Below are 23,236 nucleotides of genomic sequence, written 5' to 3' on the forward strand. Positions count from 1 at the left end.
ACCAATCCTTAACAATACTAAATATATATAAAAAACTAAAATAAAAGAAAACTAGCATCATTCCCATCTATGTTCTTCCACATTTCCCTATTACCTAAACATATTCTCATTTACACATCACAAACACCTATCCCTATTAACCTCTCTAGCCAAAATAGACTATAATAGATAGTTCTTACACAAATTAACCCGCATTAACCCACAAAACTTTCTTCCTCTTCCTCTGTAATAAATTGTCCATTAATTCCAAATTAAAGATTCTGTTACCATACATATCATCCCAAAACTTTTAAAAACACAACTACCACTTGTCTATAAGTATATTGTGGAAGTTCCATAGATTTCTGCTGGTCTTATTTTTTTGTCTTTTTTGAGCGTTTTAAGGCAGCACGCGTCACCCTCTGTTCTCTAATATCATCCAAAAGAGTTGCAGCTTGAACTCCTCCTGTACCCTTCTCGTCTATCAGTCCATCTTCATCCTCTTGATGTTCTCCTTCTCCAGATCCCTCTGCAGCTTCCAGAAGTGTTGATGGGGTTACATTTAAAACATTGTTGTAAAAGTCATGCGCTTGCTTCACATTACCCAAACAGTACCTTTTGCCATCATACATGAAGCTCAGCCCAGCTGGGATCTCCCATCTGAACCTTATATCCCTTTGCTTGAGCTCTTGCACAAGAAAAATAAAATCCTTCCTTCTCTTTAAAATCTTTGGAGGAATTTCTTTTAGAACCAAAACTTCTTGACCAGCAATCACAACTTTGGTATCATAGGCAGCTTGTATAACTTCATCTCTAACTTCCCTTTTTACAAAATAAACCACCACATCTCTAGGCAACTTTCTCTGTTTAGCAATCCACGAATTCACACGAAACACTTTGTCCATACCTTGTTTTATTTCAGATGCTGGATGATTCAATACCCCCTCAAAAGCCTCAGAAACCAGCTGCTTTAAATCTTCCTTAATATTCTCTTTTAGGCCTCTAATTCTCACAGCAAACTGCATCTGGTAAAATTGGGCCAGACTCTGTTCACTATCCATTTTGTCTTTTAAATCTTCAATTTCCAAAACTTTTGCTTCTAATATAGCATTCTTTTGAGTCAAGTCTTGCACTTGGTCATCCAGCACCTCCACACATTTAGCAACTTTATGCACTGAGGACAAAATGTCTGCCTTCATCTCTCTAAGTTTCTGTTCCATCCTTTCTTCCATTCTCTGCTCCAATTTCTCCAATTTCTCCTCCATCTGTGCAAATTTAGCACCCATTGACTCCAGAATTAACTGGGTATGTCTTTCAAGATCCTTCGAAGTCAATACATCAGGAGAATGCAACGCCTGCAGTAATGATTGTTGTTGCACCGGAGAATTTCCAGCACTCCGAAAAGTTCTAGGGGGAGGTTTAGCCGCCATCTTTTACTTACAATTGTGACGCACTTTCACTTTAAGTTTTAAGCAAAGTCCATCAAGCTTGAGAGTAAAATAAAATAATCTTCTTCATCTCTTCATCTTTCCCTCTTGTACTGCTCTGCCTGCTCTTTTCCTTTCATAGTCTCTCCTTCAAGCAGGGATGGTCGCAGACGCCTGGCTCTGCTCCATAAAGTCCGGAGCAGAGACGCTAGCCAGCTGGGAGCAGCCCAGGCTACGGGGGAGTTCAATCCTTCAGCCGCCCAAGCTCCAAGCTCAGGCGGCCCCGGAGAACTCAACCCCCACCTGGGGGCTCACCCCCTCCTCTTCTCCCGAGGAGGGGGCTTCAAATTCGCCCGAACAGCTGATCGGCGCTGTTTCGGGCGAAAAATCACACAGCTGAGCTGCGGGCAGCCCGGGAAGGCTGTCTCCGGCGCCACGGAGCCACCGGAAGCCGGATCTTGTCCACCTCTTTAGGATCTACAGGGTCAAGCCATTCCCAGATAACTGAGCAACGACCTACCCTGAGCACCTCCACTGGGCCAGTAACCAGGCCAATGTCTAACTCTGAATGAAACTTAGTGACTTTATCTGTCAGAAAATCAACAGACGGACCTCCGAGTCCTAGAAGTGATGATGTATATTCACCAGTAAAGCTCCACCAACAACAGTAATAGCAATATATTCTTGTCACAGTTAACAGATTGGTCAAATTCAATAGTTCAAGTTCCATTCGGCAGAACAACAACATTCTGGAATGACCCTCCAGATTCAAGCCATATGCTACAACAAGTGTACCAACATATGCACCTTTCCATCATCTTTTTAACTGTGTGATGGGACACAATCAGCTTCTATTGTTGTATTGGTTGTTACACACACACACACTAAAAGAACAATCATAACATTTGCTCAGAATGCTCAAGCTCATGGAACAGAACATTTTGTTCTAGACTCAAAGCATGGTGTTCCGAATGCTGAGAATGTCAAAGTTCTGAATGCTGAGAATGTCAAACCGCAGGTATATTGTACAATATGATAAACCTTGATTAACAAGACACAAAGGCTGTATTCACTGTTATCATAGAATCATAGAAGATAAGGGTCAAATGCAACCTTGGAGATCTTCCAGTGGTCTAACCCCTGCCCAGTATAGGAATTTATTTATTTATTTATTTATTTATTAGTTTTTATAAACCGCCCTTCTCCCGAGGGACTCGGGGCGGTGTACAGAGGAAGGGAAGGTATACAGACCGAACAATAAAATAATAAGAAACACTAATGAACACAAACTGGGACCCCAATTAACGCTATCATGCCAGGCCAGCCTGCTGGAACAAAAAAGTTTTTAAGTCGCGACGGAAGGTACGGAGGTCAGGGGCCATCCGGATTTCGGTAGGTAAGGTGTTCCAGAGGGCTGGCGCACCCACTGAGAATGCCCTCCCCCTGGGGGCCACCAGCCGACATTCCTTGAGCGGTGGCACCCTGAGGAGGCCCTCTCTGTGGGAGCGCACAGGACGGTGGGGTGCTGACATCGGCAGAAGGTGCTCCCGTAGGTAGTCCGGACCCATGCCATGTAGGGCTTTGAATGTCATTGTTAGCACCTTGAACTTCACACGGAAGGCAACCGGAAGCCAGTGCAGCGCACGGAGGAGAGGTGTGATATGGGAGTATCGGGAGGCTCCCAAGAGTGTCCGTGCCGCCGCACTTTGCACCAGTTGAAGCTTCCGAGTGGATCTCAAGGGCAGCCCCATGTAGAGAGCGTTACAATAGTCTAGGCGAGATGTCACAAGGGCATGGGTGACTGTACGTAAGGAATCCAGGTCTAGATAAGGCCGTAGTTGGCGAACTAGTCGAACCCGGGAGAAGGCCCCCTTGGTCACAGCTCCAATGTGGTCTTCCAGGGAGAGCTGCGAGTCTAGGAGGACACCCAGGTTGCGGGCCCTATCAGCCGGGGGAAGTAACTTGTCCCCAATGTTAAGCAGTGGGACGTTCTGACTCTCCTGGCTTGCCGGTACGTACAGCCATTCAGTCTTGTCCGGGTTCAGTTGAAGCCTGTTTCTCCCCATCCATTCCCGGACCGCTTTCAGGCAGCGGGACATCACGTCTAGGGCATCACTGATATTGTTAGGAGTTGAGATAAAAAGCTGGGTGTCATCAGCATACTGATGGTACCCTACTCCAAAACTGCGAATGATCTCACCCAGCGGTTTCATGTAGATGTTGAACAGGAGAGGCGAGAGGACCGACCCCTGAGGGACTCCGCAAGCGAGAGGCCTCGGGGTCGACCTCTGTCCCCCTGTCAGCACCGACTGCGAGCGACCCTGGAGAAAGGAGGAGAACCAACGTAGAACCGTGCCTCCCACTCCCAGTCCCCTGAGGCGTCGCAGCAAGATACCATGGTCGATGGTATCGAAAGCCGCCGAGAGGTCTAATAAGACTAGGACAGAGGAATGGCCCCTGTCCCGGGCTCTCCAGAGATCATTCATCAGAGCGACCAATGCCGTCTCCGTGCTGTAGCCCGGCCTGAAACCCGATTGGTACGGGTCTAGATAAACCGCTTCATCCAGGATCTGAGGAAGTTGGTGCGCCACCACGCTCTCAACAACCTTCGCAAGGAAGCGAAGATTGGAGACTGGACGAAAGTTATTCAAAGAGGATGGGTCCAAGGTGGGCTTCTTGAGGAGAGGTCTCACCACCGCCTCCTTCAAGGCGGTGGGGAAGTGACCCTCACTCAGAGAAGCAGAGATGACCGCTAGGAACCAGCCTCGTGTCGCCTCTCGAGCTGTATAGGCCAGCCAGGAAGGGCACGGGTCCAGTAAGCATGTGGAGGAGCTCAACCTTCTCATAATCCTGTCCACTTCCTTAGGAGTTACAGGATCAAATTCTTCCCAGATGACGTCGACAAGACTGTCCATGTCTTGTTCTTCCATCTCAGCCCAGTTGGAGTCCAGACCAGTTCGAATCCGAGCGATTTTATCCAGCAGATATTGACCAAATTCCTCGGCTCGACCCTGCAAGGGTTCCTCCCTCACCTCTTGGTTTAATAGGGAGCGAGTCACCCTGAACAAGGCAGCCGGGCGATTATCTGCGGACGCGATGAGGGTGGAAAAGTAGTTGGATTTTGCCACCCTTATCGCAGCGAGATAAGACCTGGTGAGGATTCTTAGTCGCAATCGGTCGGATTCGGATCGACTGGACCTCCAACGGCTCTCTAGGCCCCGTCTCCGAATCCACTGCTAACCCCTTGACAGCCATCCAGCCTCTACTTACGACACCTGCTGCAAAAGTCCATTGCCTCTTATAGGACTCCTAAGTCATTCCTCAGAAGTTTTATCCTCAAGCTCTTATCACCTTGCTACCTTTCCACTCCAGTTTGGCAAGGTCTTTCCTAAAACGCAGTGCCCATATCTTAACCTTCTGGCAACGACTGCACTGTGCTTAAGGTGCTTACAGACCTCACAATACAGCTCGCAACACACGGGCAGACTTAACCATATTTCCAACAGGAAACTATGGGCATCCCACACCAAGCCAAATCCAAAACCACCAGGGAATTCCTGGAAGCTTAGCACTGAAACATATCAGCCCTTAACATAGAGATAAATCATATTTACACAACATTCAAAAGAGGCAATTAAAAAAGCTAAGAAGGAAACAAAAAGGCCAGAACACATCCTCTCCAGCAGTCTACATCCAGACAAGTAGGGACTGACATCAGGCAAACAATCAAGCAGAATACCTACCCTAATTAAGAAATTACCAAGGAGAAAAACCACATCACCCACACTGGCAGGACAAGGGGCTACATATGAACAGGAAGCAAACCCCACACTCACTAGCAAGAATGGTGTTACCTAGTTGGGTAATAAAATGTCTGCTAGCAAACTACCTACTCAGAGAGCACAAAGGACTCCACAATACACCAGTTGCTCTCCCCGATATGGGATGGCCTGGGAACAGGTTTTGACAAATCCTCAGACTTGTCAGCACCTGAACTGCGGGGTGAAAGTGGGCCTCTGTTTCTCCTCTTTTACCGAGGAATTCTCCACTCACCCTCAAAGCTGACACAACCACCACACTCCCTGGATAAAGTGCAAATTATTTTTCTTTCTCGCTGCTCTTGTGTCCCCTGCTCTTGGTCTAACTCCTCACCTCCACCATTAGTATTGCAACCAAGGGCTGCAGGTTGGCTCAGGAAACACAGAAGAGTCTTCATTATTCCAATTCATGAGTTTAAAACAGGGGAAGGAAAGGTATAACTTAGTACAGAGAGGCCCCTTTTTCTTAAAGGCAGTTACCAAGTTACTTTGCATTTATGCTACAGGCAAGTGTAGCCAATAGGAGCTGTGCAGGTAGCAGCCCCTGAATGCATCTATCTTCCCATTTGCTACCGAAGCACCACACATTCTGTGCCTGGGAGAAGAGGAGAAGCACCACTTTAACTTGGATCAGATAAATGGCAAAGTGGTCCAGTGGTGGGCCAAGAATGACAAAAAGGCTGCATCACGAGCGCAGTCCTTAGAGAAAAGGCTCCTAAGGGATAAGCAGATAAGCCCTTAGGCTACATCCAAAGAGCTAGTTAACACAAGAACCCCCTGAATTAAAATGAAATCCATCCTGTTCTGTAACACAACAGGATGACCAAAGGAGTGAAATGAAGTTTTACAAAAATAATAATAATAAAAAAAAATCAAAGTAGCTGGGTGCGTTAGCCAGAGGTGAGCTGAAATATGACAGCTTTGTCTCAACAGCCTCTCCTCCTTTGAGATCCTGGGCCAAACTAGTAAGCTGAAGCCTAGTTAGCCCCCGAATCTGACGGCCACCATTCCCACGTTGATGCCCCAGGCGCTTATTAAACAGTGATGGAAAGAAATCTCTTTTAGAGCAGCAAGCCTACCCGAAGCGGGGCTTCTCACCGACTGTACCACTTTGGGGATATGGCAATATCCAAGTACCGCCAGTCGCCTAGCAAGGTATTAAAGCCTGATGGCCAAAAAAATAGGAAAAAAGTGATAAAGTACAGGTAGTCCTTGACTTACAAAACTTCACTTAGTGATTGTTCAAAGTTACAACGGCACTGAAAAAAGTGACTTATGATCATTTTTCACACTTTTGACCATTGCAGCATCCCCAGGGTCATGTGATTTACATCCGGATGCTTGGCAACTAATTCATATTTATGACGGTCAGTATCCCAGTATCATTGTGATCCCCTTTTGCAACCTTCTGACAAGCAAAGTCAGCGGGGAAACCAGATTCACAACTGTGTTACTAATTTAACAACTGCAGTGATTCACTTAACAAATGTGGCAAGAAAAATCATAAAATGGGACAAAACTCATTTAACAAATTTCCCACTTGGCAACAAAAATTTTGGGCTCAGTTGTGGTTGTAGGTAGACGACTATCTGTGCACCCATTTATCACACTTTCAATGGGAAACTTGTGCCTGTTTCTCTGACATTAACCTTTGTACTGATCTGTCTCTGCTTCTCTCAAGGAAGCCTCTCCTCTTCTCCGTCTCTCTTTCTCCATCCCCTTCTCTTTCCCCGTTGTCCTGTTTTTCTCTCCCTTTCCCTCCAACCCCCCCCTCCTTTTATATCCTCTCCCCTCTCCCCCTCCTCTTCTCTCCGGTGCAGCTCCAGCTGACTCCTCTCTCACAGGCTGTGCGCTGCTCCCGGAAGCACCAATCCTGCGCACTCAGCAGAACCCCAGCCACACCACAGCTCCAACTGACTCTCGCACAGGCCTGTGCAGTGCTGCCGCTGCTTCAACTCTTCCCCCGCCACACTTCTCCCCCCCCCCCCCGCCGCCCTTTTACACTTTTTTTTGCTTTCCAACCTGTGGTACGCATATCACCTGCCAAGTGCCGAAATACCACCGGTGGTACGTGCACCACGGCTTGAAAAGCACTGGCCTAAAGCAACCTGAGAAATGCAAAGAGGTACCCACACACACACACACACTCTGCATGCTGCAACACAGGAAGGCAGGCAGAGGCTTTCTGAAGATGCTCTTCCTTCTCCTCTTGATCTGAGCAGAGCTGGGCTTGCAGACTCACCCACTTTTGAGTGGCTGGGGAAGAGGGAGAATTGGTGGCGCCAAGTGTCTGCCCACCCCTCCTTGGAAGCGACGGAGCAACATTTTGCACAGCGTTGGCCCATAATGAGGAGCTGGTGACCAGCTGAAGAGAAAGCAGGGAGAGGAACCGTCTGGCTCTATCCGTGGCACTCTCTGGCAAGTCCTCTTCCCATCTGCAACCACAGGTCACATTGACAGCAACCGGGGGTGGGGGTGGCAGAGGCATCTGCAAGAGTCCAGCAGCCTTCCTCACCTCCTTTTCCGCAGAAGCAAGGCATGTAAGTAGACCTCCAATCTTCCCTTCCGCTGAAATGGCATTTCATCTAAAGAGGGGGTGCCTGAGCATGTTTAGAAGTTCTTAGTTCTCCAGCGTAGACTACGGTTGCGGAGAGAGGCGATTTTCCACTAGAGCCAATCTAGCAGGTCCATCCCTCACCCCTTCTTAGCCACCAGGCAAAGCAGCATCCCAGATGGGACTACGGTTGTCTGGTCTAAGGCAAATCAGAGCATGCTTAGGCCTGGAGAATGCACCTGTCCATCCTATTTCCCTCCTCGAGTGCTTGATCTCACTTGCTGGGGAGAGGACTTACCCTCCCCTCCCCCAAGAATGGGTTCTCAAGCCATGCAGAAATGCAGTGGAAAGAGGTGCCTTAAAGCTGCCATTCAGCATCCTTTAAAACAAAAGTGTTAAAGGGAAAACTTCACAACTCCGTTGGCAAGCAGACAGTTCAGGAGTTCGAGAAAGAAACTTTTTCTTGGGAGAGACAAGTCAAGAAGGAGACAGCTTTCCAGTAGGGAAAATGGAGGCACAGATGTTCCAGAGACTTTTTATCTCAGCGTTTTAATGAAAGGTAATTATGAAGTTAGCAAAAGCCTTGCATCTGGATACCTGGAATGCTACTATCAACACCAAAGACCAACAACAATTGTCCAAGGGAGACCTGAAATTGTCTGATTTTTCCCCCTGAATAATCAATTAGTAGTCAGAATCAACTGTTTAAAAACCTCAAACTGTCAACCACGTTCACCAGACATTGGATGTCAGGATGGAGATTTTGGAATAGTCCACCAAGCAAAAATACCAGAGATTCTTCAGGTTTCCATATGGAACTACACATTTCACCCCCTCAGGATCCATGGTTTTTATCAGCCAGATGGCAGTTCTGACAGAGCACATGAGGACTTAAGAGGGCCCATGTCTAGATTCGTGTGGGTAATTTGCTTATCAAAATCCCCTCAAGGAAGAAGGCAACAGGCAATGTTAGCTTAGCACTCCAACTGATGTCATAATTACGTAAAAATCTGCACTTGGAAATGATGACCCGTACTGAACAGGGCAACCTCCTATCCCAGCAATGACAGCAAGAGACACTTCAGCTTTCAGGATACAATCTTCCTTGGCACCAGCAGGACTGGAGAGGATGACGATGGCTACCGTGAACTTCAGTGATTCTTCCACTCATTCTAGGAACAGTATGCAGACCTTAGCTATACCCGATAGCCCCACAATAGACCTTTGCTGTGGTGGCTAGAACTGCTGGACATCGTTCAGAGAACTGATGTGGAGTAGCCCCACCACAGAAGCCAGCCTAATAAGGTGCAAACATCAATTTCAGCCTTAGGGCTACAGTCCCTATCATTACTACCACAACATGACTTCTAACAGAGTACAGTACATTTAATATTGTGCACTATATAACAAAGGGAGCCTCTGATGGGAGACGGACAAATATTCTGGTAAGAATGGACAATATCACAACAAAGGCCTACATCAACAACCTTCACAACCCCATTGGTGTGGATAGTTGAGGGGTTCAGGAAAGAGATCAGAAGATCAAAGACTGACCTCTTAATGGCTTGCAAAAAAGCTTCTAATCTCTATAGCAGCAATATACATAAAAGTTGCTGAACACAAACAGCGGATTAGTTCAGCTGCCAACATGATTTGCTAAAAGACTCTATGCCGAGAGATCTTCTGGAAGACTAGAAAGATGAGAAGTCTTTCAGTGCTTACTTTTGAACTATAGTATAGAATCTAGAATTTTATATATAAAAGATAGTATTTTAATAATTGTTGGACGGTTAAGACAAAAGATATATTTCTAATAACTGGTGATTTGTTAAGATGAAAACTAGACTTTAATGGTAAAACATAAGAATGTTTTGTAATGAACAATGTAAGTTTTGTAGACAAAAGAATTATTCTTTATTGATTTAGGGAACTGTGGGTTACCCAAAAATTAAGCTTTTTCCTATATACTATAGGCTATTCTAGAATATCCTATTGCAATTAGATAAAATTTAAAAACAGGATATTGATATGTATTGGTGAAAATATATTCTGAATTTTATTAATTGACTAGGTTATGATTAGAAGTGTACTAACTTGCTTATTTTGACTATGTAACAACTAAGGGAATTAGAGAGGGCATCTCTGTTGATGTAACCTGAACTATTTACAACTGGTCATTTCTTATTTTAACTACCCAACCACCATATTGTTTCACAAATACATGTATATGTAAATATTAAAAAATCAATACAACTTGTATAAAAAAGAAAGATGAGACGTCTCATTAGGCTGTTTGTAATAGCAAATGACAACCGACCTGGTTCCAGAGTGGTATGCAATATAACTTTCTCAGGTGCAATCACCCCATTCTGTTCCAGAAGTTTCTGGTTTGCAGTATTAATCAAAGTGAGCAAAGACTTCCATAATACCTGCCAACACAAACCAGTTTGCTGAGGCAGACTACCAGAGTCAATGATAGAGATCATCTTGACATCTTAGGCACAAGACAGAGCATTTGACATGATGAAAGTTTGAACATGGAGGAGAAGGAATCTTATGGCAGCACAAGAGTACAAGAACTTATTGGATTCCAATAGGTGAGGATGAGGGCCTGATAGTGAAAGCCCGCCTGTACAAATGGTGTCACTCTCTTTCAGGCATCCTTATGTGTGCCATTCAGGAGTATGGCTCTTATTTCCCCTCTGGCATTCTCTATTTGCTTTCATGAGATTTAATACAGATTTGCATGCGCTGACAATAGTTCCTTTGGAATTAAACAGATTCCAACCAATACTCTCTCTTGTAAACAGCTTTCCTAGTGATGCTAACCTCAGCCATGAGTTGTCAAATTAGTGTTCCTATTGATAAAGAGATGGTCTGGCCTTTTACTATGATACATTGATGTTAATGCCAGACCTTTATTTCATTCTTAAATTGAACCCCACATTTCATAAGGCACAGGAGATAGTACTTTTAAATTTCTGTTTCATCCTTTACCATCCAAGACAGCATAACTGATATAAGCTAGATATATCCAGGAGCTTAAGAACCAAGTGTATCATTGGGACAGGAACATGGAAAGTTTGCATGTTACCTATAGATGATCTAGGGAGATATGTAATGTCTTCCTCTATTAGTAGATGGGTCAGGGAATGCATTACAGTGGCTATAACTAACCAATTATTTGGGAGAATTACTGTCTATTCCATCAGAGAAGGCCTGTCATCTGGGATTACCTGATTTGTACAGGGGCAAAGTGGTCAGAATTATTTACTTCCATTAAACATGATTGGAAAAACACGTTTGCATCTGCAAAGATGGCCTTCAGTGCTCTGTCTATGCTGACAGCATGCTGTAACCCTAACACATTCCTTTTTGGCCAGAACCTTTCAGGTAACCAAGAATGAAGCTTGAACTTAAAATGACAGGTTGACTTTCAAAATAGTCTAACCATGGAAAGTTGTTTTGTAATTAATGCTAAGCTATTACCTACTACAGCACTCTCAATTGTATGAATAACTAGATTCAATTATTTTTCAGCTAAAGATAATACATGCAACTAAGGAGCTAGTCCTCACCAAATGACAAAAAGTTTAAGCCCTGCTTTCTAGCCAGAGGAAAGAGCCCTTCCTTGTTGCCCCCCCCCCACTACAGTCATCTGATGATATGTCTAAGTCAGGGGTAGGCAACCTCGGCTCTTTTATGACTCATGGACTTCAACTCCCAGAATTCCTCAGGAATTCTGGGAGTTGAAGTCCCTGAGTCATAAAAGAGCCGAGGTTGCCTACCCCTGGTCTAAGTGAAAGCCAGTACAGAAACGATGATTTTTGGCTTCCTAAGAATCACAGTACTGCATTTTAAAAGCTTTTGGTCCCAAATGAGGTTGCTTAAAAGTAATGATCATGAAAAATCAGGAGTGATCGTATTTGTATCAAACAGAGGACCGCTCATTTCAGAGACATTTTGCCCAGCCCTCATTCCCCCACCACACTCCAGAGCATCCTCTTGCACCACAAAACTGGGTTGTCGTCCACCCTTGTTGTGTGATCATTTCCTTACCGAAACAGAGAACAGAACGATCGGGGGGGGGGGCAAAAGAGTGGGGGGAGCACGATGATTTCTGACCGGCTTCCCCAATGCCATTCCTGGCAAGGAGCGTTGGAAACGACCATCCCGTGACCTCGGCGGCGCAGCGGCAGCAGCACCCAAGAGGCCACAGCTCGGCCAAATGTCAGCGCCAGAGGAGCCGCAAGTCTACCTGAGGCTGTGAGTTGAGTTCTGACTCCGGGACTAAACGTGAGCTCGAAACGTCTCTCTCTGAACTCCTCTGCAGACGGCCGTCCTCCGGAGCGCCGTCTTGCGCCCGACACGTGGTTCCGGTCCTCAGACTTCGAGGGTTGTTTATCTTGGCTTTTGACAGAGGAGAGGCTACAGATCCGAGACTGGCCTAACATCAAACCCAAAACGCGGCACCGAGACTCCGGGGAGGGCAGGCCGGGCAGCCGCTCCTCCCTCTTACGACCGGCTGGCTGGACCGAAAAAGTTCCGAGCGGGAGACCCGGAAGACGACCCGACTCCCGCCTTGCTGCGGAGGCCCCGTCCCCTCCGCCGCCCCGCCAGGGGCCGAGCAAGGGCGGCCGGGCGCCAGAGGCGGGGCCGGGCCAGGCGAGCAGAGCCACTCGGGACGCGGGCGGGACGCGCCCCCCCCGCCCGCCCGCCCTCCCTCCCTCCCTCGCGGAAGCGGCTCCCGCTCCAGCGGCGGTTCCGCCGGCCAGCCGGCCGGCCGGGCCTTCGCTCCGCCCTGCGCACCCCGGGCGGGGCCGGCGCAAGAGCCGCCGCCACAGCAACCCGGCAGCGCCGCCGCGAGGCCTACCAGGGGGCTGCCAGCGCTGGCCATGGGCCCGCCGGCCCTCCGCCGCCTCCGCCGCGCCGCCACAGGAGCGCGACCCGACGGGACGCCCGCGTCCTCCGCCAGTGACGTCACCACAACAATGCCCGCTTCCGCTCGGGGAGGCGGGATTTCCCCCCGCGCGCCTCCAGACTGGCTGTCCCGAGGCGCGGGAGCCCCGTCCGCCGCTCTCGCGAGACTCTCCGCGCGCCACGCCTCCCGCGGATTGACGCAGCCGCCCTTCGCGAGGCCCGCTGGGTAGGAGGCCCGGAGGCAGGGGGCGGGGCGAGGGGCTTTTCGAGGGAGCCCGGGCCGAGCGGACAGCGCCCCCGCGCGGAGGAGGGCCGGAGCGGACGAGCCCATTCATTCCGCGGCGACTCCTCCCGCTGCCCACGGTTTCCACCCCGTTGTGCCGCCCCCTGGTGGCCAGCTGCGAGTCCTGCAGCGAAAGGACGGAGCGTGGGAAGCCGCTCCGAGGACCGAAGCCGAGCTGCTCTTCCGCGCTTCTGCACCGAGTCACGGAGGACTAGTCGGTGTTAGGCTTAGCTCTCCTCTCGTAGCTTGATCCGCTTTGCAAACCCTGTTTTACCTAGTCGGCTTATAATTTATCGAAGTGCGTCAGCCCGGAAAGTCAGCTCAGTCAGTCACTGTGTCAGCGGTCAAAGTAGCTCAGCTACTGAAGAGTAAATGTGCCACATTTTCCGGGAAGCTACAGTTGAAGCATCAAACCGGCACAGTAGGAAGACTTTAGGCTGGGAACTCTGTCGCGCTTTTCAGGTTCCACCTCAAAATGCCATCCAAAATCATGCCTGAGTTAACAGGAAAACTGTAGCAAAGCGGATGTTCTGGTGACTTCTTAAAAGGAAGTATATAGGGTGTCATTCTACAATCACTGATCCTGCCAAACGGATGTGGCGGATATCTACCACCTTCCTAGGTCTCCGTGCCGACTGGCAAAAAGCTGTTTTCCGGATCTTTCGAAAGGCCAGAGAATCTGATCTCCGGCAAGATGATATTCCACAAGACAGAGAAGGTTCTCTTCCTAGTCCTAATAAAGGAGAACGTTTGTAGCTCAGGGTTGAAATGAGGGGTCCTGGGTGCTCTCTGAGCTGGGTTGTTTTCTTGCAGACATTTCACTGCCAAACTAGGTAACATCATCAGTGCTAGTACGGAATGGCAGGGCATAAACTGAGAATAAGCCCCGCTTCTTACTATCACTGATATTGTTGCCTATCTGCAAGAAAACCAAGCTCAGAGAGCACCAAGGACGCTTCCTAGCCTGCCGGAGATGTCTCCTTGGCCGATGGGCCCCTCCTGACTGCCCTGATGAAAAGGGGAGATGCAGTGAAAAGGGGAGAAGCCTCAAATCACCCAGCCGTGGGCCGTGGGGGGCTTTGTAGGTCATTGCCAGAATCTTGAACCTGGAAGCAGCCTGGCTGCTGATACAGCTCCTGGAACAGAGGTGTAACGTGCACAAAATTGTGGACACACATAACTGCACACACAGCTGCATTTTGAACTAGCTGAAGCTTCTGAATATTCTTCAAGGGCAGCCCTGTGTAGAACACATTGCAGTAATCCATATAAGAGATGATTAAAGCATAACTAATAGCTTATTGCACCATAATAATTTAAAGGTTCAGTGAACCTATCAGCACTCTGAGGATAGATTCACACTCTAGATTAGAGGAAAATTGGACAAGGCAGTTTTCATTGGGAAAGCAGACAAGATGTCTGAACCAGGCCATTGCCCTAAGGTGTAATATAGTCTGCGTAGTGAACGTAATGGGTTCTGTGCATGCATTAATTGTGCTTTTCTAATCCAATATTGTGTAAACTGAGCCTGGGAGTCTCCAGTCCTGAAAAAGGGCCTGAAGGGCTACAAATTGCCCCCTCATGCATGGAGGAACCCTGTTTTAAGCTCATGGTCAGAATAAGCTGTACATCGTTGATCATCCACACTCAATCTTGTTGGGGCTTGTTCACGTGTCCACACTTATCTGCTGGGCCTCCAGATCAGTTCCCCAATCTGAGAGACGGTTTCTGTCGCTTACCAAAGCTGAAATCCGGAAGGATATTAATGTAGTGCAAGAGCTCGGTGTCTCTGGAGATCGCCTTCAGTCTGCTGGGCAAAGGGCATCTTCCTTTTGGCGAAAAAGCTTCAGAAAAATATCTGCACCTTCCTGAGCAGTGTCAGAAGAGCTGAGGGTAAGGAAGCGCCCTTATTTCTCCCAGGGGTTGCTTTGTGCAGGCATCCGAAAGAAACGCTGCTACTTGGCTCCCACCGCCTCCCTCGGACTTGGTTATAAGGCACACCTCTGCCTCCAGCTGGTCTTCACGGGTAACTAGAGGCTTGTTTCCTAAGTCCCAGAAGTGGTGGCCCTGCTTCCCTTTTCCTTCCTTCCTTCCTTCCTTCCTTCCTTCCTTCCTTCCTTCCTTCCTTCCTTCCTTCCTTCCTTCTCTGTTCCTGGTTGGCTCCATGCACCATAGGCATCTGTGCCCAGAATCCCCCTGCGGGGGATTCAAGACTTGGTTTGGGGCTGAGTGAGTTTCCCCACTGAAAATCCCTCCCCAGCTAAGTCAGTGCCACATCTGTGTTGCAGCCACGTTTCCGTTCCAGGCATCCACAGGCCATGGGAAAGGCCTCCTGTGGGACAGCTGCCTGCTTGATGCTCTGGGCTCGATTCTTCCTTCTCTTGGCAACGGAGCAAACAGGTATGAGCACCTGCTTATAATGGAATCTGTGACCCCAAACTGATGACAAGGCAGTGGAGATAGGTATCCAAATCTTCAAAGCCTGAATAGGCTCAAGGTCTAAGTGGGAAAATACTTCTACCCCATCCTACCCCACCAATTTGGAGAAAAGTTGGGCATAAAAGTGGGCAGCCCACCTCTGTAGCTCCGGATGAGTGTAGAGGTATCTGCATTGCGGAGGGTGGGCTCATCTTTTGACCAGAGCAGCAGTGCTGGAATAAAACAGCCGTATGAACCCTGCGGGGCTGGAAAGGCCCATGGCCACCACCCAGTTCCAGAATCCACTCCACTCAGAAGCCCTTAGCCGTCTCATTTTCCGGGTCATGATGTGCTGTTACAGTCTTCTCTGGGGTGGCTACTGACTTTAGATGGGACGCTAAACGAGGAACCCATCGCTGGTCCAGGGTGGAAGGAAGGGAAATACCTTGCCTTTTTTGCATACATCAGGTGGCCACTAGAGGGCAGCTAAGGGATACAGAGCAGTCTTCCTCTTTGCTGCCCTCTAATGGTTCTCTGGATTTTGGTAGCCCAGAGATGGTATCCCTAAGCAAGAAGCCTCTGCCGTGAAGGGACGTGTGTGGGGGACAAGACCGGGCAGGGGGAGGTGGGGAAGTCTGGAGAATTGTAATCCACAGTTGATTTCCTCTCTGTCCTTTAGCAGATGCTGCCAGCCAGGTACAGTGTCTCAACAATTACGGTTTTCAGGGACGCAGAGTGGATTGCCAATGGCACCGTCAGCAGGCCTTGGAAGGAACTCTATTCTACCTCAATTTCTCTGAGTAAGATCCAGGGTTTAATGGAGAGAGATGGCCACTTGGACAGCAGGGAGGCCATTTCACTGCATTTGTCCAATGGGGACTTGCCTGCCCATCTCCTCGGCCTTCTCAGGGCCCTGGAGAAAATGGCAGCTGCCTCTGGCAAGTGGTCCTCCTCCCACCCCACCCCAGACTACCTGCCTGGTGCATTACTGTCCCGGCAGAAGCACAGACACCCCCCCTCCTCAAAAAACCCATTCCACCCAGGGCCTGGCTCCGTCCCTCCACTCCAAGTTGCAGGCACTCCCCCTTTAATTGGACGAGCACCTATCGTGGGGAAGGGTCCTCCTGCCTGCCCACTCCCATTTCCTTCCCAAGAAGTATGGCCAGTCAGGGGAGCCCCACCCCCCCCATTATTTCCCCCCTCCCTTTTTCCTTTCCAACTTCCATTCCAGCACACCCCGACTTGGAGCTTCTGAGGCTTGTGAGCAGAGTGAGGAAGCAGGTGCGCTTTCTGGGGGGGTCAATAGGGAAGCCTCCAAGCAGTACAGACTACAAGGCCCATCCTTACCTCTTTGGCCATGTTCAGTTCTATAAATCTCTGAAAACATTTTGGGAATTATCTACTTGTTTCATCCAGAGAACTCTTTCCCCTCCTCCTCAGAGTAAAGTGAGAAGTGACATCTACAAATATTGTCCTTTCTGAAGAAAATCTTCCTTAGAGAGCATGTGAGCGTCTGCATCACACACACACACACACACACACACACACACACACACACACACACACACACCAGGCTATCCAGAGGGAGGAAATAGGGAGGAGGGGCCCCTTTATCATCGGTTTCATGCACGCCCCCAGCCACATTGTCAGGCTGGCTGAGTCAGGAGACAGGCACGGCCTGGGCGATGCCTTGCCCTTTCAGTGACTTGTCAAACGTGGCCAAAGTAAGACTGAAGGTGGGATCTGGCCACTGTAAAATAAATGGGACAATTAGCTTTCTCTAGATACAGCCCCAAATTCTCTTTTGATCGCTTTCCTGGCCAAACCCTGGACGGTGTTCCATTGCAGGGGAAAGCAGGAGGGGGATGTGCCGTGTGGCCCGCTGTTCTGGAAAGCCTGAAAGCAGGTGGTGTGCCCAGCCGAAGGGCAGCAAGGCCTGGCTCCGCCGGTCTGGGAGAGGCTGCCAGGGAGCGCAGGCAAGGCTGGCCGGGGGGATCTTTACCTTCACCGATGAGCAGCTCGTAAAAACCCTTGTAACTAACGAACCTGGCAGCGGTTGTCTTCCCCAAGCAGAGTGTCTAGAGATCATCATGTTCTTGTTCAGAGGGGGCTCTTCTCGTGAAACGGAGCCTTGAAAGCCCCCCTCCCCGCCCTTCAGTTGGCTGCCCCCTGCTTTGTGCCATTCCGCGAGTGACGCTGGTGGTCTTCCTTCTTCTCTCAGTGCCCTCGGCCTGTCCAGTGACCTCCTCTGCCCGCTGTCTGCCTCCCCCGGCACCCCAGGTCACCTCAACTGTTCAGCATACAGCGAGGAAGGCGAGTTCACAGAAAACGATGAGTACCAAGTGGTCCTCCACGCCAGCTCCGTGGGAGAAAGCTACACCGACCTGATCTTCGTGAAGTATAAGCCCAGACTACACAGTGAGTGAACGTGAGCTGGAGAGGGAGGATGGCCTGGGTTCCCTTGGCCTGCCCCTGCCCCGCTGTCCTTCCCTACCTCCGCATATCCTGGGATCCTCAGGAAGGGGGTCTCAGGTGGAGCTCGGAACGTGAACCTTTGCATTCCTGAATCATTTCTCCCTGCCCGTCTTCTCTTTCCAGTTGCCTGCGACCCACCCTTGGATCTCCAGAGCAAGTGCAGCGACAACAAATGCCGGGTCCACTGGAAGAGGCCAGAGGCCTACGAGGGGATTTTGGAGGACTGGCAGTGGGAACTGGCATTCAAGGCGGTTCAAGAGCCCTGGGAGGTAGGAGAAGCCAAGGGAAGGAGGCCAGGGGCCAGGCCACCCTCCCCAAATCACCAGGCGTTACCTCAGGCGACAAGGACCAGAAAAGATGTTTTCAGGGACTGCCAGGGCTCCGCTTTGATCGGGACTGGGCCAACTCAGCACAGTGGCGTAGCGTGGGTTGTCAGCACCCGGGGCAAGGCAAGTGACGTCACGGCACCGCCGAAAAGACGCGCCCCGCAGCGGCGTAGACTTTCCAAGAAGAGTTGCGCGCATGCGGGATGCTTCCGGGTCCCTCTCAAGGGCGGCTGGGCGGGGCTCCGACCTGCAAGAGCCGCTGCATTCAAGCTCGCACGTGAGCCCCGCTAAATAAAGCCACACATGCGCACGAAGCTAGGCCGGCCGGCCAGCGGGTCCGTGTTCGCTCGGCCAAACCTGCCAGGGTGCCTGCGGGGCGCTTGCGGTTGGCCTGAGCCTGGGCGGAGAGTTGGCCGCTTCTATTTATTTTATTCAGTTTATGTGGCCGCCCATCTCACCTGCCAGACTCATTTCGCTTTGCAAGAAAGAGCAGCTCGAGAGCGGAGCCAAGCCAACTCTGTGCAGCCCTTGGGGCTCCCTGAGCAGCTCAGTGCGAGCGCCCCCCCCCAAATGTTGCGCCCGGTGCGGCCGGCCCCCCCTGCACCCCCCACGCTACGCCACTGACTCAGCAGAGGCAAATTTGCATCCTGCCAAATGGCCGGTTCCCGTGGTGGCGGGGCTCATGGCTTGTTTGGCCTGTCTCCCTCCCCCCAGCCCTCCAGGATCCCCAAACCAAGTTGTTGATAGGTGCAAAATCGCTGTCTTACAATGCAAGCTTTCCCAACTGAGAACTGAAAAGAGAGAGATGGTTTCTCAATAAGTCAGGTGCCTCTGCAGTTAGACCATTTTCTCCAACCTTGGGGGGGGATTTCATTCATTCAGATACTTGATAGTTTCCTTCCCCACCTCCCTCATCCTAGCAAGCGCGGAGAAGGGTCTTCATCAGCTCGGAAACCATGATGCACATAGAAGGCTTTGAGTTCAAGAGTGGCAGAGATTACGTTGCAAGAATGCGCTGCAAAACACCAGATGAGAACCATCACTATGGAAGCCAGTGGAGCCCATGGAGTTCCTGTGTCACCTGGACAGCTCAGACAGGTTGGCCTTCAGGATGCAAGATTGTCCTGAGGTTGAATTGAGGCAAATTTCCCTGGTACCTATTTTGGGGGGTGATATTTTGATTTTTCTTACACCTTAGCATTAAAAAGCCGTTTTGCAGAATTTGTTAGAACTGTTTAAACAGGTAATTCTCATTTAGCAACCACAATTGAGACCAGCAACTTGGTTGTTAAGCAAAGTGGTCACTATGCAAAACTGCAAGTTTGCTTATGACTTTACTTCAGACCTTTGAAGGTTGTAAAAGTGAAGTTTGGTCATAATGTTACATTTTCATCACCATTGTAACTGTGAAGTCACCAAACAAGGCAGTCGCTAAATGAGATCTACCTGTCCCAGTTTAAGTTATGGTGGAGTTGAAAGGCACCTGAGCGAGCATCTTGTCTAAACTGATGGTTGTAGGATCTTCTGCAATATCTCTGACAGCCTTTGTCTGAAGACTTCCAAGGAGAAGCCTCCTGGTCCCCTGGTCAACAGTTTGGACCGTCAGGAAATTCCTCGTGATAGTTAATCTGCATCTACTTCCCGGCATTTTAGATCCAGGAGGACACAGAACAAGCCCCCTCCCTCCTCTATACGGGCACATCTTGAGGGGGCTCTTTTATCTCCCCTCAGTCTTCTCCTCTGCAGGAAGGACACACCCCACGTCCAGTGCCTGGCTGAGCTTCTGGTTATTATTTATTTATTTATTTATTTATTATTGGGACTTATATGCCGCCCTATCTCCCAAAGGACTCAGGGCGGCTAACAACAATAACATACAATAAATACAGAAGTTAAAATTAAAATTAAAATTAAAGGCCCCTGTACAATAAATTAAAATTAAAATAAATTAAAAATTAGAGTTAAAAATTAAAAACATAATTAAAATCCTTGTCAGTCCAGGTCAGCCAGGTGGAAAAGGAGTGTTTTGGGGCCTTTTGTGAACTGGCTGCTCACACCATCCCAGTCTCTAGAACGATTAGCAGCTGCTGCAGTGCTGTGAGAAGGAGAATGGCAACGGCCCCTTCGCGTCCCATCCCTGCCTTTCCTTTCTGCCTTTCTCTCTTGCATGGTTTCAGCACATTTCTTCCTCTCTCTTACTTTTCAAACAAGAGGTAGAAAACGAATCAAATTAACCCTTCCATAATATCCCAGTAGTAAAATTGAACATTAAAATTTTTGCCAAGAGGAAGAAAATGCATCTTGCTGTTCTTCAGAATAGCCTCCTTTCCTAAAGACGCATTTAAGATGTCCAAGTCTTAAACGCACAATCTTTTTCATTTATTTATTAAATTAATATTTAATTTCCTGGCTTTTACAATTAAGGCGGCAAACATATCCAACTCGCTTTCCTCCTTCAATTTTCCCCACAACAGCCCAGTGAGGTGGGTTTGGCTGAGAGAGTGACCGGCCCACCTAGCTGGCTTTTGTGGTTAAGGTGGGACTTGAACACCGGACCAGACTGGCTCTTGATACTCTAATCTCAGTGTGATAAGCGGCTCTGGGTGGCCAAGATACAATATTCAGAAACAGCTCAGGCAGATTTGCTGGCGAGCTACGTATGTGTGTCTCCAGCACAGGCAGATTTCCAGCCATTCTCGAGGCAGGCAGTTCTAATCTTCCTGTGGAGCTGATTTCTTGGCCGGGCCTACCTAGCCGAGCAGGACTCAAACCCAAGCCTTGTGAACTCAGTCTGGCTAGGTGCCGAAGCTTTCTCTTGCCTTTGGCAGCAGTTAATGGACTTGAAGCCGAGCAGCAGCGGTTGGCTGTCACCGCCAGCGGTGTCCTCGGCCCGACAGACTGGCAGTTCGCCCCTCACGCTACCCGAGCCAGCCTCTGTGGTGCCCAGACGCGTCCAGAGGAAACGGCGAGGCCGGGTCGGGGCCTTCAGAAGCATCTTTGCAATGCCTCCTGCACGCCCAGGGTGCTCCTCCTTGTGCCCAGGGCTCCTCTTTGCCTCCACAGGTGGCTGGCAGCAGCTTGATGCTCCCGTCTACTGCCTGCTCTGCCTTGGCACGCTCCTGCTCCTGCTGGCGCTGGCCTTCGCCCTCTTTAAGAGGTACCTCTTCTCACAGCAGCTCCGCAAAGCGTTTTTACACCTGGGAGTTGTGCCCGGCACCTCGGGGGGGGGGGTAGGGGGGCACAAGTGGCGCTGCCCATTTTGCTCTCGCCCCTTCGGCTGGGTCAAGCGGGAGGCTTTCCTGGGGGAGGATTCTTTCCGGCAGGCGAGGGCCCGGCCAGGCCTAACCCCCAGGGCCACTTTGGGGGGGGGTCTGGACTTCCCCCTTTGCTGGGCGGCCAGAAGCAGCGGGAGCGGGGGGAGCGTGGGAAGCGAGCGGCGGCAGGACGGACGGGGCTTCTCTCGCCACAGGGCGCCGAGCAGCTGGGCGGGCAGCATCCCCACGCCGGCCGCCTTCTTCCAGCCTCCGCACCTGGCTGGCCGCGGGGACCTCAAGGTAAGGGCGCCCTTCCCGCTCCCCAGGGCCGGGCACGGGAGCGCGCGGCCCCCGCCCGGCTGACGCCGTCGGCCTCTCCCGCAGGGCTGGGCCGGGCCGGCCCCGGCGGAGGCGGCGGCGGCGCTTTCTCCGCTCTCCTTCCTGCAGCCGCCCCCCGGCGCCGGGTCGGGGCCAGCCAAGCGGGCGCGGGGCGAAGAGCTCCGGGGGGTCCTGCGGGAGCCCGAGCGCCCGCCCGACCAGTACTGCATCCTCGGCGGGGCGCGGGGAGGGGCGGCTCCGGTGCCCGCCGCCGGCGCCCCCTCGGCAGCCCCGCCCGGCTCGCTTCCCCTCCGCGGCCAAGGCCGAGCCGAGGACGCGCCCGGGAGCCGGCTCGGCGGCCCTGCCGCTCTGGACGGGCCGAGCGGGGAGGGCGACGAGGCGAGGCCCCTCTTCGCGTGAGGCTCCGGAGCAACGGGAAGCGCGGAACTGGAAAATCTGGCCCGCGAACGCCCGTGGGAGACGATTCTGGCATCGGTGCATCACGTGCCTTGGCTAACGGAAAAGTAGAATGATTGCTCAATAAACGTACATCTCAGTGATCTAATCGTACAATTGACCTGCGTGTATATTGTAAGAATAGTTTTGTTCGGTGCGTTTGCTTTCTCTCCTTTGCTCTCTTTTTGCATGTAATAAAATAAAAACGGGGGGGGGGCGATGATTGAGAGAAATTTCCCGAGTAACCGGCCGTGCAGCAGCGGGGAGCTGGCCCGCCTGCTGCCTTTGCCAGCTGAAGGAAAGGGGAGTCACCGAGAATCAGATGCTGCAGGAAGAAGCTGCCAGAAATCAAGAGAGTCCTAGCATCTTTGCAACTAACAGCTTCCATTTAAAGGCAGAGCCTTTTGTCAGCCAGCCCACCAAGTGGCTAAAACTGGGATAAGGTGGGAGTTGGAGGTGAGGGATTTTGTCAAAGGTCACCAACCAACATGAAGTCTCAAAGCTGTGCTTAGGTAGGTCTGAAATCTGTATTCTTCACATCTTCATAAATGGTCTAGATCAGCTGTCCCCGACCTTTTTGGGTCCATGGACCAGAGCCGGCGGAGTGGGGGGATGGTTTTGCACACACAACCTAATTCTCCACATGCACCAATAAAGCTTCCTGCACTTACTTGCTACTTGCGTGGCCTGGTTCCCAACGAGCCACAGACTGGTACCAGTCCACGGCCCGTGGGTTGGAGACCCCTGTTCTAGGTTCCCACCAAGACCAGGGGTCTCCAAATTTGCATCAAATTTGCAAATGACACCAAGCTGAGGGAATTAACAATACTTTGTAAGATAAGCTAAGATTCAGAAGGATCTTGACAGGCATGAGCATTGGGCCCTATCCAACAAGATGCAATCCAGCGGTGAGAAAAATAAGGAAACCCCAAATGCATAAATACAGAATAGGAGGTACCTGGCTCAACAGTAGTAACTGAAAGGGTTCTAAGTATCCTATTGGACTAC

The 23,236-nt window shown here is 50.3% G+C and overlaps 2 protein-coding genes across 2 annotated transcripts in view; one reads left to right on the forward strand and one right to left on the reverse strand.

Annotated features, from left to right (window-relative positions):
• Window positions 1-12,841, reverse strand: part of PDPK1 (3-phosphoinositide dependent protein kinase 1) — a 94,365-nt gene extending 81,524 nt beyond the window's left edge. The window contains 1 exon segment of the mRNA XM_083372404.1: window positions 12,652-12,841. Coding sequence (XP_083228530.1) covers window positions 12,652-12,675 — 24 coding nt within the window. The 5' untranslated portion in view covers window positions 12,676-12,841.
• Window positions 12,842-15,122: 2,281 nt separating this feature from the next.
• On the forward strand, window positions 15,123-22,332 carry LOC310646234 (interleukin-9 receptor-like). The gene is made up of 7 exons (XM_083372502.1): window positions 15,123-15,381; window positions 16,082-16,199; window positions 17,621-17,817; window positions 17,998-18,143; window positions 19,121-19,298; window positions 21,264-21,357; window positions 21,670-22,332. Exons 1-7 carry the CDS (start codon window positions 15,300-15,302, stop codon window positions 21,815-21,817), a joined length of 963 nt encoding a protein of 320 aa, XP_083228628.1. The 5' UTR covers window positions 15,123-15,299; the 3' UTR covers window positions 21,818-22,332.
• Window positions 22,333-23,236: the final 904 nt, after the last annotated feature.

The sequence above is a fragment of the Vipera ursinii genome (assembly GCF_947247035.1).
Source record: "Vipera ursinii genome assembly, chromosome: 13".
NCBI lineage: Eukaryota > Metazoa > Chordata > Lepidosauria > Squamata > Viperidae > Vipera > Vipera ursinii.